The 15,693-nt window shown below is 35.1% G+C and overlaps 1 protein-coding gene across 1 annotated transcript in view; it reads left to right on the top strand.

The window, feature by feature from the left end:
- LAMA2 (laminin subunit alpha 2) overlaps positions 1-15,693 on the top strand; it is a 516,774-nt gene that overhangs the window by 423,786 nt on the left and 77,295 nt on the right. The window contains exon 41 of the mRNA XM_045524726.2: positions 10,426-10,528. Coding sequence (XP_045380682.1) covers positions 10,426-10,528 — 103 coding nt within the window. The remainder of the gene's footprint in view (positions 1-10,425; positions 10,529-15,693) is intronic.

The following is a 15,693-nucleotide window of genomic DNA, read 5'->3' as shown; positions in this document are numbered from 1 at the left end:
AGGAAAGTATTAAAAGAATAACTGTAGGCCAATCATAAACAGAGATGCAGAACTGTAAATAAAATTTTATCAAGCTAAGTCCAAATACATGTTTTTAAAGATATGGACCAATGCAGCAGAAAGTTAGTATCAGTCAAAAATGGGTGATGGGAATACAGATTTCTATATTAATTTCTATCATTATATGGTTAAATATCTTAGTTAAATATCTTACCTGAAATAAAGGAGGAGAGAGAAAATCAGTTCTGTAATAAGCTCTTCCATGAAAAATAAAAGGAAAATGGATCTACAGCATGCCTGGAAATGAAGCAACCACCTTCAGCCTTTACACCAAAAGCAGCCCTACATTTCCTTTTCTAATTCATGATGCGTGCATATTTTAATTTATTTTCAGTTGAGAAGAGAAGTGGATAATTTCAAGCAACAGTCCCCTGACCTACCTTTTCTCTAAACTCAGACCCCTAGGGCAATCGCTTCTAAATTTTTCAACTGTTTCTTCTCATGTATCTGTTCATATTACAATCATGCTATCATGTGATTCGTTACATTAGGGAATGATCCATTTAATTACTATATGATGAATGACACTCCCTTGGAGTGTGTCCCATCACATACCCCTCCCACCCATTTCCCATGGTACATCACCGGTTAGATCCCTTACTGTTTTCTTTTTAAACTCAAGTAAATATACTTAGTGCTTTATTTCCTGTTCCATAAATGATGAACTTACAGTCTCTAAGATGAAGGCATTTGAGTTCTCACCTTTCCCTTTAGTTCTCTTTCTTCCCTTCCTCCTCCCAACTTCTACCTGTTTAATTTTCCTACTGTCACATCAATAACATTTGTAATTTATCTACAACCATAATTGTTCCATGGCGGAACAGAAGTCTTTTGAGCCATTCCATTTCCTTAAAAGATCCCCTCTGATTGTTTTCAGGGAGGGACGGATGGGGGACACTTGACGTCTGTTTGCCAGTTGCTGTGTGCAAGAGTGAAGGAGAGGGGGGCACTCTGTTCCATAAAATGACTTGTCATGAATTATCTTTAATCTCATGACTCTCATCCTTTACCTTACCTGTTGTCTCTGAGGTCTGGCCTTCAGATTCTGTTTGTCTCCTTCCTGCCTTATACCCAGCTGAGCAAGTTGAGGGTAAAATACCTACAAAGGACTAAGGGGGAGTAAGTAGCTAAAGACCCACGTTGGTGTGGTTAGGAAAGGGTGTCCCTCCTGCTAAAGGGAAGACGCCTCTGCTGAGTCATACACTTTCTTCTGTCTTCTTCTCTTTCCTCCGTCACAGTTTTGTTTGCCACTGATCTCCCCTGAACAATTACTCCATTTTACTTCGTCTCTTGGTACTGTTTTCTGAAAACAATCAGTCTTTTGCTCAAAATTCAAATTCTAAATTAAACAATTCAGATTTCTGAAGAGTCTTTTGTTTACTTACTGTATGTTTCACTTCCTCATGGGAAGGGTGTGTCCAGGGCCTCCACTAACCCAAAAGACTGTAGGCGTTTGGAGAATCAGAAAAAGGCATCCCACTGGGCAAGACATGCCAGGGCACACAGCCCGGTGAGCAGTACCCTGGCCAGTTCCATCGCTTCTGGGTGTGAACCCTTGGGTCAGATGCCAGCTGTACAGCCCCAGCATCCACAGCATCTGGGACTCTGAAGGATGCTGTGACAATGCTTGTTTTCCTCTCTGCACATTCTGCTCCCATGGCCTGCTGCTGCCGTTTCACTGCGAGGTGACTATGGTGTTCTATGTTTTTCCTACTTCCTTTTCTCAGAAAAGAATGTCTCCAGAATTAAAATTTATGCTGAAAATAGAAGCCGAGTGGACAGAAACACGGATAACCCCATGAGAATTTCACTTTCATGAGTTCACAAGTACTATTCCCAAGTGATTTTCATATAGGTAACACTTGGGATATAGTAGCTGATCACTAAATGTAAATTGCCCCCTCCTGTCTCCAGACATTGATGCTAGGAATCTAGAAAGGCTAGGATGCTCCAGATTTCCAGAATGGACAAGATATTTATGTTGCCACGAGAGATAGGAAAGGTCAAAGGAAAAATAAAATTACTTTCTTTCTCTGGTTGTTTTGAGATCACTTATGAATTTTGAAAGTAGATGACTTGTAGGATTTTTTTTTAATGATTAGAATTAGGTTCAAGTGATGTGCCAGAATTTCCTAATCAAGTTGCAGGAAGAAGATAGCAGGTCAGAATTTGAGGATTTGAAGATCAGTCTCAGTGCATATTGCTCATGTATTGAGCTGTGTCAGCTAAAGTAGTACTTTTTTAAGAAACACTGTGCAGTCTATTCTGATCCCTCTCTTGGCTCAATTCCTATAGTAAATATCATCCCCAAAGCTTAGAACTTAATTTTTTTAATCTGGCTTAATATTCAGTCTCCAATTGTATAAGATAATTTCTTACCCTTCTTTGATACAGCTATGGTGCTTATAATAGGTGCTTCTGAGCTGTTTATTGATATGAGGTGTTAAGCATGTCCACATTTTCAAATTTTTCTTTAAGTTTTAAAATCTCTTTAACCATACATTTATCATACTTAATATATAACAGCATTATGAAACACATAGGAACAGAGATAAATAGAATTCTTGCCTGTCCTCAAACCAGAAATAATCATTTACATTTTTATTATTTGTCATGCTAATAAAAATAATACTTTCCAGCTTTTACTTACATAATTTATTCTTTTCCTTTACTACAATTTTTCCTTTCCTTATTATTATTTTCCTTACTATTATTTCATATTTGTATTATTATTCCTAGTAATTTCCTCTTCTTTATTAGTTTTTTTTTTTTTTTGAGTCCCTATGGTATTCCAGATTCTTTCAACATCACTGGTTTGGTCAACAAATTATATTAAACACCATGAATCTTACAATAGTATGATTAAACACTAAGGTATTTCTAATGAGTAATTGTTTAGAAATGTGGTCATATCTTCAGTCTATCTTATTTAATATTTGCTTTGTGTAATTGGATGAACCAAAATACATAAAGAATACTTGCAAGGTCATTTTTGAATTTTTATTTCCTATGTAAAGGACTGTGCAAATATTAGCAGAATACACATTGAATTCAAAAGGCCCAATAAAATTTAGTGGCAGTCAAGTTTTAAACTTTAACTCATATATACCTTGTATTTTATTCTGTCAACCCTTACTTAAAAGTCATTCAAACAGTAATTTTGCCTTCTTATTAATATATGTAATCACTGGAATTTAAATTTTATACCAGTGTAGTGTTAATGGAAAAATAGTATCAATCTGTAATTGGTATGACAATTGAATCTGTCAGTAAAACTGGTGAGCATTTTTCTCCATCAGCAATTCAGCAACCTATCTAAGAGCTGAGTGATTCACACAAAAACAAATATGGAAAAGTCAGTGAGGATCTAAGTTACATACAAAAATATTGAATCTGTGTGTGGAAACAGTATTCATTAAGTCACCTCACTTCTGCGATTTTCTTTGTACATGATATACTCTTTTGAGTCAATAACTAAAAAATCTATTGGAAATAGAGAAACAAACTTCTATTTTATTACCTAACATTTGATGTATTTAAAATTTCAAGGCATGAGTTGACACAACATTGTAAAATGACTGTAACTCAATAAAAAATGTAAAAAATAAAATAAATAAAAATAAAAAAATAAAAATTCAGGGCATAAAGTGTTAAAAATGAAATCAAAGAGTTTTTCATCAGTCAGCAACACACAAATTCTTTGGAAGGATGCTACAATGCAATATAAATCTAAACTAATTTTATTCAAGGCAGCAATGCTCTCAGACCTGCTATTTGGGATTTCCATCTATAGGAATAACATAACAATAAATATTAGGAATAATCCAGGGGTAAAATTGCTATGCTGAGTTGATTCTGGACATTTAATGGGAAGAAAATCATAAGCCCTCTGAGGATATCTAACTCTAAACATTTCTCCCTCGTCATTGCTCAGAATCAAGACTCTCTGTGGTACCAGCCCATCCTACCCTCAGCAGCTTGTCTCGTTCCTGCCTCATGGCTGCAAGCCAGTGGCACCCAGAGGTGCTGGAGCAATGGCTCTCATGCTGTAATTGGCAAAAATCTGTTCTCAGTTAGTTGCAAACTTTCAAATCCTCTCAGTTGTTTTCTCGGTGTTCTCAAGCTGAAAATTTGCAGCCATAAATTCTAAATTCTCATAAGTAATTCTGAAAGTTTCTGTTTCATCCCTTGGTCTCCTTTGTGTGCTGAGTTGCTGTCAGTCCTCCAGAAACTAATCCCGCTCACATCTTAGGACATCACGTGATGCCAAGATCCACAGCCTTTCACCAGATTCCTGACCACAGCCATTTCTCTGGGTTGTTTCTGGACTCATTTTTGATTCAATATTTCATTTTAACATCCTGTAGATTTTTTAAATATAGGTTATATTAAAACATCTTTAAAATCGATGCACAATGATTGCCTTATTTTAAAAGTGTGTGAATGTTTTAATTATTACAAAAGTAGTTCATGCCCATTATAGAAAAATAGGAAATACATACAAGCAAGAGGGATAAAAATATAAAAATGTTAGTAATCTCACCAACCACAAGTAATCACTTTTATAATGTTGCTTATCTGTCTACACCTTTTCCTGTACAAATAGTTTTTGTACAAATGGGTAGATTCATATAACTGTTTTGTAGCTTAATAATATCAATTAATATCACGCACATTTTTTCAATATTCTCAAAAGTTATACCCTGTAAAATATACATAGGACTAGATTCCACCATTTCTTCTAAGAATTTATTTTGTCATAGTAAGAAATTTCTCCCTGACTTTTAACATGCTGAAATATAAATTTCTTCTTAATGTATATTTTACATAAACACACTACAGCTGATTACAAGCCTTTACGTATAACCGCACATTTTGAACAGTTTTCTTTATTAAAAAGATTATAAATTTAAAATCATCTAAATCAAATATTATCTTAACACATTATCCCCTTTGGAAATGTGCAAGACTTGTCTTCTGAAATAATTTTACAAAGAATGGAGTAGATCGTAAACTATGCTGATGAATTTTCAGCTAGTACTTTCTTCAGGAAAAAAAAAAAGAAAAAACAAAACATTCTGCATCTCTCCTTCATGCCAACTTTTTCAGTAAATTCAGAACATTTATTTCTAATAAAGAAGTTATTTGAGGAATATTAAGAAAAACAATAAAAACATAATATAGAAATTAAACAAAACTTTTAAATTTGCTTATTTAAATAATAAGTCACTGGGATGTAGGTTTACCATCCTGAAAAACTTAACTTCAGGTCTCACCTTCACATCTCGTTTCCCTAAGAGAGCCTCCTCTGAAAACAAAACACTTAGATATTTCCATGCTCCATTATGGCAGTAATTATTATCTTTATTAGGGATTCTTTTTTGTTTGTCTCCCTACTCCACTGTGGTTCCATTAGAGAAAGCAGAGTCTTTTTACCTGTGAATAATCAGAACTTACTCTGGTGCTTGAGATAGCTAAAAAACATTTATTGAGTAAACCAATCAATTCATTCATCTATTAATCAATGACATGGTGCCTTAACAAGTCACTATGAATATTTAACAAATAGTAGAAAGAAAAAACTAACATATATTAAAAGCCAAGTAAGTGCCAAGCCTCTGTCAAATCTTTATAGACTTTGTCATTGTATTTTTTCCTATATCTTTCCTTCTCTGATGATGCTTTAAATTATCTCACATTTTCTATAAATGATTTTAATTAATAAAACATACAGCAACGTACATATAATAATAGCTCCTATTTTTTATATTTATAATAAAAGGTTTTATATAATTTTTACATACAAATATGTATATTTGTATATTACACACAGAGAGAACTTATCTCTAAAAATACAATCTCTAAAAAGCAAGAAACAAAATATCTTGCAACTCTAAGAACCTCATTTATATTTCACATATGCTGTAGACACAGCTCAGAAACTCAGATGTGATGCTTATAAATATGTATGAAGTACAATTAGCTTGGAAAATGCTGCTTCATCACCTGTCCTGATATTGTTGATGTGCTTCAATAACTTACTAAGCAATGTTGGAAAAGGAACTCTCCAAATTCCACTGAATTGAAACAGTTCTGTTCATCCATAACATGTTAGTGTTTTCCATTCTGTTATCATATGAAAGACTTATCTTTTAAACCTGGATTGTTGGTATACTGCTTGTAGCTGACAACTGAATGCAATCAGCTCTTAATATTTTGGAATGCTTCTTGAAACATTGAAACCTGTCATATTCCTCCCCATCTCTTGAACCCAAACCTCTCATTTCCAAAGCCCTGGCCTAAGGTTACAGCTCTCTTTCCTCTGGCGCGTACTGTTACAATAGCCAAATGATATCTCCTTTTCCTCCCACACAGCTGCGCACTTCATCTTCTTGGACTAAGGCTCTCATTATACATTCCTACTCAGAAACTTTCCGTGGCTTCATATTGCTTGTCCGGTTTCCTTAGTCTGACATTCCAATTCTAGAAACCGACTCCAACCCACATAACAGCCTCACTTCTTCACACCACCCTTCTTAAAATCTATAGTCCTTTGCAACTGAAATACTTGCTCCCCATCCACACATCAGAATTCCCTACCTCCTGTCTTTCCTTACCTTGTTGCTCCTGTATCTTCTACATTCTCAAATATATACCGTACATCTGAGAAAGGAGTAGTTGACTAAATCCAGGAAGAAATCCTTGGCTTCCTGAAAAACAGGAAAGACGAGATGCCTGGAACCAAAAGGCAGGCGGGACTTGTAAATGCAACATGGGAAATTAGCAGTGGGGAAGTTTATCAGCAGATGGACTGGAGTCAGGACTCAGTCGTGTTACTGGATGACAGTGCAGAGGTCTAATGGAAGACCAATAAATGGATAATCATCCAGTCATACTGATCAGAAAAATTCAGAAAGGTCACCAAAATCCAACATCAGAAATGAAAGAGGTGAAATCACAACGACTTCTGCAGACAGTAAAGGATAATAAGAGAAAATTATGAACAACTTTATGCCAAAAATTCAACAATTTGAATGAAATGGACGAATTATTTGAAAATCACAAACTACCAAAACTCACTCATAAATAAATAACTTGAATAGCACTATATTCATTAAAGAATTGAATTTTTAGTTAAAAACCTTCACACACACACAAACACACAAAATTCGGTTCCAAGTGACTTCACTGGTGAATTCCACCAAACATTTAAAGAAGGAAGCAACAAATTCTTCAGAGAACTGAAGAGGAGAATGCATCCTACCTCATTCCATAAGGCGAGTATTACTATGATCCAAGCCAGACAAGATACTAAAAAAAAGAAATTATAGGCCACTATCCCTCGTGAACATAGATGTAAAAATTGTTGACAAAGTTATAACAATTGAATCCAAACATTTATTAAGACAAGCTACAAACTAGAAGAATATATTTACAAACTACGTATCTGATGAAGGATTTGTATCCATATTATGCATAAATATCTTTCAAAACTCAGTAAGAACAAATAACCTAATAAAAACTTGGACTAAAGATGTAAACAGACTTTGTCACAGAATATGATAAATAAACACATGAAAAGATGCTCAACATTGTTAATCACAAGGAAAATGCAAAATAAAACCAAAATGATGTACACGCCTATTAGAATGTCTCAAATTTTAAGACTGACTATATAAGGTATTGACAAGGATATAGAGGCAAGTGTAAGTCTCATGCACTGCTGGTGGGAATTTAAAATAGTACAAATAATTTGGAAAATGTGTTGATAGTTTCTTAAAAATGTAGACATACATCCACCACATAATCTAGCCACTCCACTTATAGGTGTTCACTCTGAGAGAAATGAAGGCAGATGTTCTTGCAAAGATTTGTACACGAATGTTCACAGCAAACCTATTTAGAATAGTCAAAGCTAGAAATAATCCGAATGTCCATCTGAGGGGAATGAAGAAATAGATTGGGGCATATCCATATAAATAAAAGAGGGATCATATGTTGACACACACAGGGCAAGGATAAATGTCAAAATAGTTATGCTGAATGAAAGCCAGACAAAAAAAGAGTGCATACTGATTGGTTCTATTTATATAAATTTCTAAAAAATGCAAACTAATAGTGATGGAAAACACTCTGCTGTGTGGAGATGGAGAAAGACAAGGAGGAGTAGAAGGGAGGGATTGAAAAGAAATGGTGGGTATGTTCTCTGCCTTGATTGTGGTGATGGTTTCATAAGTGTATTTAGTCAAAACATATCAAATTGTACATTTTTAATATATGAAGTTTATACCTCAATAAAACTGTTGAAAAGTAGAAAAAAGTAGAAAAAAATGAATATTGTGCATCACTGTTTGTGGTCCCTTCACAATTTCCACAGCTCAGACTTTGGCCTCTTCCCCCGCTGTCTGGCCCTCCTCCCTCTTCCCTCTCTCACCTCCTTTCATTAATTTTCTTACACACAGCAAGTCAATTCTCTCTTCCTCCTTTACACCCTGTGCCTCACTTTGCATATCCAAGATTAGCTTTAAAATTTTAAATGCTCTTAAGATTATGTTCTTGTAGAAAGGAATTCACACCTCAAGGCTATGCAAAAAGATTCTTCTTTTCCTTCCTACCTTCCTTCCTTCCTTCTTTCCTTCCTTCCTTCTTTCCTTCCTTTCTTCTTCCCTTCATCTAGTATTAGGAATGACCAATATCATCCTGATGACTCAGGATCATCGTTGTCAACATTAGTTGTTTTACTATGATAATATTGGCATCTACTGAAACCTACTTCAACTTATCCAAATTGACTTGAACTCCTGAGCTTTAAAAATTCATCTCTCTACTTGTTGGTTTTCTCTTTCTTCACTGTCAGATTGTCAGCTGTCACTACTTTCAGGTGCCTGTTTAGAGAACCTTCATCTTTCTTTCTTTGTAATTTCCTTTCTCTAATCTATTTTGATTTAGGAAACCTGTAACCAAGGGAATAAGAATGGCATGTAAATTTGGAACAAATATAGAACCTGAGTGGGTAATGGAGGTTTTGTTTTTTTTTTAAAGTAAGGTACATTGGATTTCTGCCATTTATATTGACACTCTTGCCTCTTTTTCAAGAAAATAACATTTACGTGATGTTACTGTATCTAATTCCCCAGAGAAACTGTAGGACTAAGAATTTCTGTGTTCTCAGTTGAAGAGAGTGTCCATTTTCCACAGAATAATTTGCCAGAGTTGTCAGACAGCTCTTTTTGCAAGCACTCGATATAAAGGCAAATGTCTCCTTTTATTTATGTAGGTATTTCCAATATATCCTTTTGTAAATATCATGGTAATTATATAATCAAGCTGTTCTGTGAGTAATAGATTATTTAAGTGATAACTGTTGGAATAATACCTTAAAACAAGTTTTACCACAACAGTAGCAAGTTCTGTAATCTTTCCTAGTTTAATGCTCAAATACTATGACTGATTAAAAAAATGTTATTAAGGCACTGGACATGTCTTTGAAGAGGGTTATGTCTGGGCTAACCTGAGATCAGATCTTTAACTTCAACGGTAAGTGTTTAGCATTCTCTAGCTCTCATTGAACCCTGAAATACTTTCCAATTTAAAATTTACATTAAGAGCCTATTGGATTTATCTCTTGGAATTAATGTATTACATAATGATTCCTGAGGAGCAAACACTATTAAAATGCATAACTAAACATTCAAATGAGATGATCCTTTTCTATTCTTTTTGTGTCACCTCTTTTAATCCAAGCCTCAGCAAATACATTTTTGCTAGGACACGATTGTGGCTCAGAGATCATCATTTAGAAGATTTTGTTTTGCCCTAGTACTTTTGAGATGCATTAAAAAAAAAAAAAAAAAAAGAGCAGTGGTCTTCCTCATTTCAACACCCAGGGACCCGAAATGCTCCCCCACTTACTCTGCAACTCAAGTGAGATGTGTTAGGGATGAAGTCAGTGGATGTGTTTCATTCTTAATTTGCTTGACCATTCTCCAGCGCTTGATGGTGCTGACCAGTTTATGACCTTGCAACACTGCCAGTCGTCAGACTCTGAGCCACTTCTGTATCTCCTGATTTCCATAGTCTCATGCTCTCCTGGTTTCTCTTTGTCCGCTCTGGAATCCCAGTCACCTTGCCACTTTCTGCCCTTGAATGTTGGGATTCCTATGTGTTCTGTCCTAGGCCTTCTTCTCTTCTCCCAGTAGAGTCCCCTGACTTTAATCATGAACATGTGCTGATCATTTACAATTCTACATATGTCGCCCAGAATATTTTTCTGAAGGTAAACTCAGTATACCAATTGCCTGCTAGATATCTCTACTCCATAATTCAATGGATTTAAATATGTGACGCTTCTTTTTCTGTCCACAGGCAACAGGTCCTCAGGGTTCATTAAAGGAAGGTGCCAAAGGCTCTCTTCAGAAAAGCTTCGGGATTCTTAATGAAGCCAAGAAGTTAGCAAATGATGTAAAAGGTTAGTGTGACCTCTCTTTATTATTATTTTCAGGTTAATTGTAGTTGTAATTTGTAGGATATTTTATCACACTATTAGAAACGTGTAATTGTTTGCAGCATGGTTTTTATGATTAATTTTATATCTGGATTTAGTGCAAGTAAACTATCTCATCACTTTTATAGTATTTTGTCTTCACATTCATTTGGTACTGGGAAATACTTTTATTTTTTAAACCTAATTTCTGTAGCATCAGTTCACTTGTATCTAAAGTATTGGTAACTTTTAAAGTATGATAAGTTTTAAAGGTCGCCCAACACTACCTTTTGTTTTTCTTCAGAAGTGAATCAGGCAGATGTAATATAATTGTCCTTGTGAAACTTCTGATTTAGTGGGGCACATGTCTCAAAGGTTCCACACCTTTTTATACATATTTTTGTGTATTTTATTCCTAATTCAAGAATCAAAGGTCATAAAATATCTACCCTGATATATTATGGGTTTTGCGTTAAAAATATATTATTCACTATAGCCACTCTCTAGATAAGCTATTGTATTTATTATTTCATTCCACTGTCTCCTGTTTCTCATTTGAGTTGCCTCCTGTTTCCATCTTCAGTCTCATTCCTCACCATTTTCTGTCTTGCATCTAGCTCCCCAACCTTACTGAAATATTCGTGTCCTTTGAAAAATGCGCTGCCCCTCCAAGCCTCCAAGTTTCATGGTGTTAATTCTCTCTGGAACACTTCAGCCTCCCTCTTTCTTTTTCATTCAACACCTTCTACCAGACCTTCAAGATTTCACTCAAATGTCACTCAGATCTTCTGCAGGAAATCTAGCGCCCCCGTCTGAATCACATGCCCCTTCTCTGTGCCTCCCTTTCTCTGCCACCATGGACTTAGGTTCCATCTTCTTGAGGACAGCCACAGGATCTTCTTTTTAACATTTGCATTTCTAGTGTATAGTATCACAATGACTATCTCAAATCAGGAAATAAGCATATTTTTAAAATAAAAGAACAGTGTTGATCTTTACTAACCTTGGAAGGAGAAGAGGTTTTATCATCATTTATATCTGTCATGCTCTAAGCTGATAGTCCTTGGTCTCCACTAGAGGCTGATATGGAATTACAAGTTCTGTCCCCGTTATGGACGGCACTCTGATAGTAAAATGCTTCGGATTATGTACCACAGGTAAAATATGACCCCTTATATACATGATTCAGTGCAAGAGATTGCACTTACTACAACCTAAAGAGTAACTACACGGTCAAAACCTGTTTTCCTATCAGACAAGTTGCATTGATCTCTACTTTGCCATCGCTCCTTCCTCTGCAAAGTCCTTGCTCAGAGCTGGGACCAGGGTGAAGTGAGTGAGGTGAGCCATGCAAGTTTGGAGTTAGATTCTGTTTTTATTTAAAAGTTTAACAGTTTGCCCATTATTGATCTTCCTTGAATTAATTTTGATTTTTTAAAAATACTGCATTAAAACAGTTTTATCTGGATCACTGAGTTTTGTGCCCCTTTGAATTTCACACCTGACATGAATACCTGAGTCACCTCACCCACTCCCAGCCCTGCCCTTGCCTCTCTTTCCTCCCAAACCCTGATGTTATAAAAATGAAAAAAAGAATTCCATTTTTAGGAATGTTTTTCTAAGGGGAAAAGAAATCTTAGGACCTGGCATGGTAGAAAGGGTTAGGTGACAGAAATGTTCATTAGTTTGAATGTCTTCTTCTGTACTTCAGGTAGTACATTATTTAAAGTAATGAAAACCCACAAACTACTCAAGTAATAATTCCTCCAGAAATCCAAGCCAAGGCTCTGACGAAGATGGGAGTGTTTTCTTGCTACATTATGACATTTCCCCTGATTTGTGGCCACTTATACAAGTTATAAAATGGCTGTTAATCAGGGAAATGCCATATATTACCACCAGGAACTGCTGAAGTAGGCCCTACAGAGCAAAATACTTGACAGCAGCTATTAAAATCGAGATTTAGTCATTTCTCTCTATGGTGCCTCTTTTCCTATGAAGGAATAAAAATGGTGGGCCAGCATACCCTCCATATCTCTAATTTGTTACTTGATTCGATTCAGTAATATCCAGTTAGTTTGTGAGCATTAGTCAGGAATGACTTAGTGCTGCTCCCTGCCATTTTTATGCTGTCCTTGCCTTGGGGGAGTCTAAACTTGCCAGGGGCAATTTGTTTTGCTTTTTAATTCTTGAATATACATTTGTTAAAAGTAAATTTGCCCTTGTGCGCATCTGAGATTTGAAGCCAGTCTACATTGAATTGATTGAATGTCCATGGAGATAAAAATTGTTTTGTTGATGGATGTGGGGCTTGGTCCAAACTGATGATCAAAAGAGAAGATAAATGAATGCCACCGGGTGAATTAATACTATTTTTCAGATTGGCAAGAGATTTTGTCTATAAAATAGCCAGTTGAGGTTCTCATGGAAAGTGTACAGGACAAGGAATGAAGTAGGGATGGTATATTAGAAGTCTGAAAAATACTAAGATTTTACAATCATATATCTTATATGGAATAACTTTTCAATTTTATTTACTTCTTAATTTATCCCTACTTTTTATCCTTGCCCAAAATAAGTGAAATTATTTAATTACTTAGGAACAAATAGATAACATTTCTGTAAAATGGGAATGATGACCATTCATATGGAATGAAAAGATCTATTCCTAAGCCCAAAAACGTGGAATCAGTAATTGCATGACAGCACAGTGCCAGAGTTATTTCAAACATTAATTTTAATCAAATTAATCCATACTTTCCTTCTATACTATGATCCTCCAGACACTGAGTCAATAAGTCTAGACAAGTGTATCAGAATGGTTTTGCGATCATGAGTATAATATACTTGCAATTACTAGCCTGTTAAGAATCTGTGTTATTATTTCAGATCAGAAAAAAGAGAATAAACAGGAATATTGCAATGATGTTAAACAAAGTATGATATAGGAATTAAATTTTTTCTAGGGCATTTTTATATTATTAAAAATATACTCCTTTTGAATTTGCACACTGCCGCTTGCCAGAATCAGCCTTCCCGTAGGTGAACATGTGAAAGAAAAACAAAACCCTTTCCACTGACAAAAAATAATCTTAGACTAAATGGATGAAATCAAGCCTAGATCCCCTAGCCCACTGAAGTCTGGGGAACAAAACAACCTTTTCCTGTAGAAACTGGTGATTCCTCATACAGAGTTTTAGTTCCTCTTTGGGAGTGTGAATAGAGAAGACAGAGAAAGTTAAAGTGAGTTGGACTCAGTTTAGGAATTCAAATGAAAAGTGGCAAAATAGTGGCCAGACATGGAAGAGAAGGAACTATTGGAACCAGAGTGCTTGTCTTACTTCAAAAGTATTTAAATTCAATATCTTTTAGAATACCTTACTGGCCAACACAGAACCAGCCTCAGGCCTACAGTCAGGCTTTATTTAGAGCTGGTCCTAGAGGAACCACGTGGAGTTTTCCATGTCTGGTCATTTTGATTTTTCATTCTACTGGCTGAAGACAGGACTCCTCTCTATCCTGATATCTTAAGTCTTTGGAGGTCTCAATATTAAGAAGACAAAGGACTACATAAGTGAATGAAAATTATAGTAAAGTTACTTGAGAGAAATTGTACCCCTTATATTCTTAAAATATCCAAAGATAAAAATATAATGTAATATAATAAAATTAATAAATTGTATAAAGCAATCACATATTATATAATTTAGTCATTGGTTACCTTTGGTATGTAAAACAAAATCATTTAAGTCGAAGAAATACTAACAATTTGAATAAACAGCATAGAGACAGAGAGAGAGAGAGAGAGAGAGAGAGAGAGAGAGAGAGTGAAGTCAACACTTTAGTCCAAGTTAGTCTGGCTCCAAAGCTGATGCTTTTAACCACTGCTGGACAAAAACCTCTGGGCTTCTGCTGCAGTGCAGAAGGTGACACATTAACATTCATGGCCCTAACAAATGTTTGATGGATGAATGAATGACTGAATGGATAAGAGTAGCAGGAATCTCTCACTACCGGAAAGGTCAAAATCAAGGTTTCCACATGACCTCATACAGACCCCTTGCCTATTCCAAACTTTCTGCTTCAGAACTGCATATGGAAGCACTGCAGAGATTAACCTATTCTCTAACTTAGAAGGAGCATCTAGAACAAAAGATGAAGTATATTTGTAGCCTTGTAAAATTTTTTTTTACAAAGAAATCTTAAAGAGGATATTCCTCCATTTTTGGTAAAGGAGCAAATCAGAACTGATATCGAATGCAAGTAGTAGATCATAAGACAAATGTCATGGTAATGAAGATTTTCTTTGCAAAATGTTATCCAGATGGCAATTTGGCAGTAGATTCCATTTAACTAAATCCCTTCAAAATTAAAAACAGTTCTACAAAATTCACCTTTGTGAATGAGGAATTCTCTCAAGGTATTTATCTGTAGTGTGTTCATGTTCATAAAAAATAAAAAATTGCATTTGAGGAACTTAACTATATAAGTTTGAATAGCCAAAATAGAACACTCGCCTTAAAATCTATAAAAATCATCCTTACACTTACACTTGAAAATTAGGGCTATATACATATATTCAAGAAATATAAAAAGGAAATAGACAAATTTAGATTCTGGACTATGCAGTTTAAACACAGAAGGTAGCTAATCATAAATAACATTATTGAAAACTGGCAAACACACCAGGACAATTATTAAACCAAGAAGAATTATTTTGTTATCATTTACTAACTGCCTGTGATAAATCCAACACTTTGTCTTACATCCTTCAATTAATTTATTTCTCGTATCAGTCATATGAAGGAAGGTGTTATCTTCATTTTACACATGTAAAAGGGATGGAAATGACACTTGAACCCACATCTTCCAACTCTAAATCCTGTAATTATTTTATTGCACCAATCATGCTACGTTTTCTAATGGCTAGGATTTTTTAAAAGACATTAATAATCAGAGAAATAACTTGTAACAGCTTTATTTTGAGATATTACAGAGCAGAGTTCAATGTTACCAATTCTAAGTAAACTAAACTCTAATACATATTTAGCACAGTGCCAGGAACAAGGTCAACATGAGTCAATGCATATTATTAATGGAAGTAACTTATAACTCTGTCTGGTGATTTTCATTTTGAATATGTCTGCCTC

Source organism: Camelus bactrianus, chromosome 8 (assembly GCF_048773025.1).
Source record: "Camelus bactrianus isolate YW-2024 breed Bactrian camel chromosome 8, ASM4877302v1, whole genome shotgun sequence".
NCBI lineage: Eukaryota > Metazoa > Chordata > Mammalia > Artiodactyla > Camelidae > Camelus > Camelus bactrianus.
The sequence above is the reverse complement of the archived record's forward strand: the minus strand, read 5'-3'. Positions and strand labels throughout refer to the sequence as shown.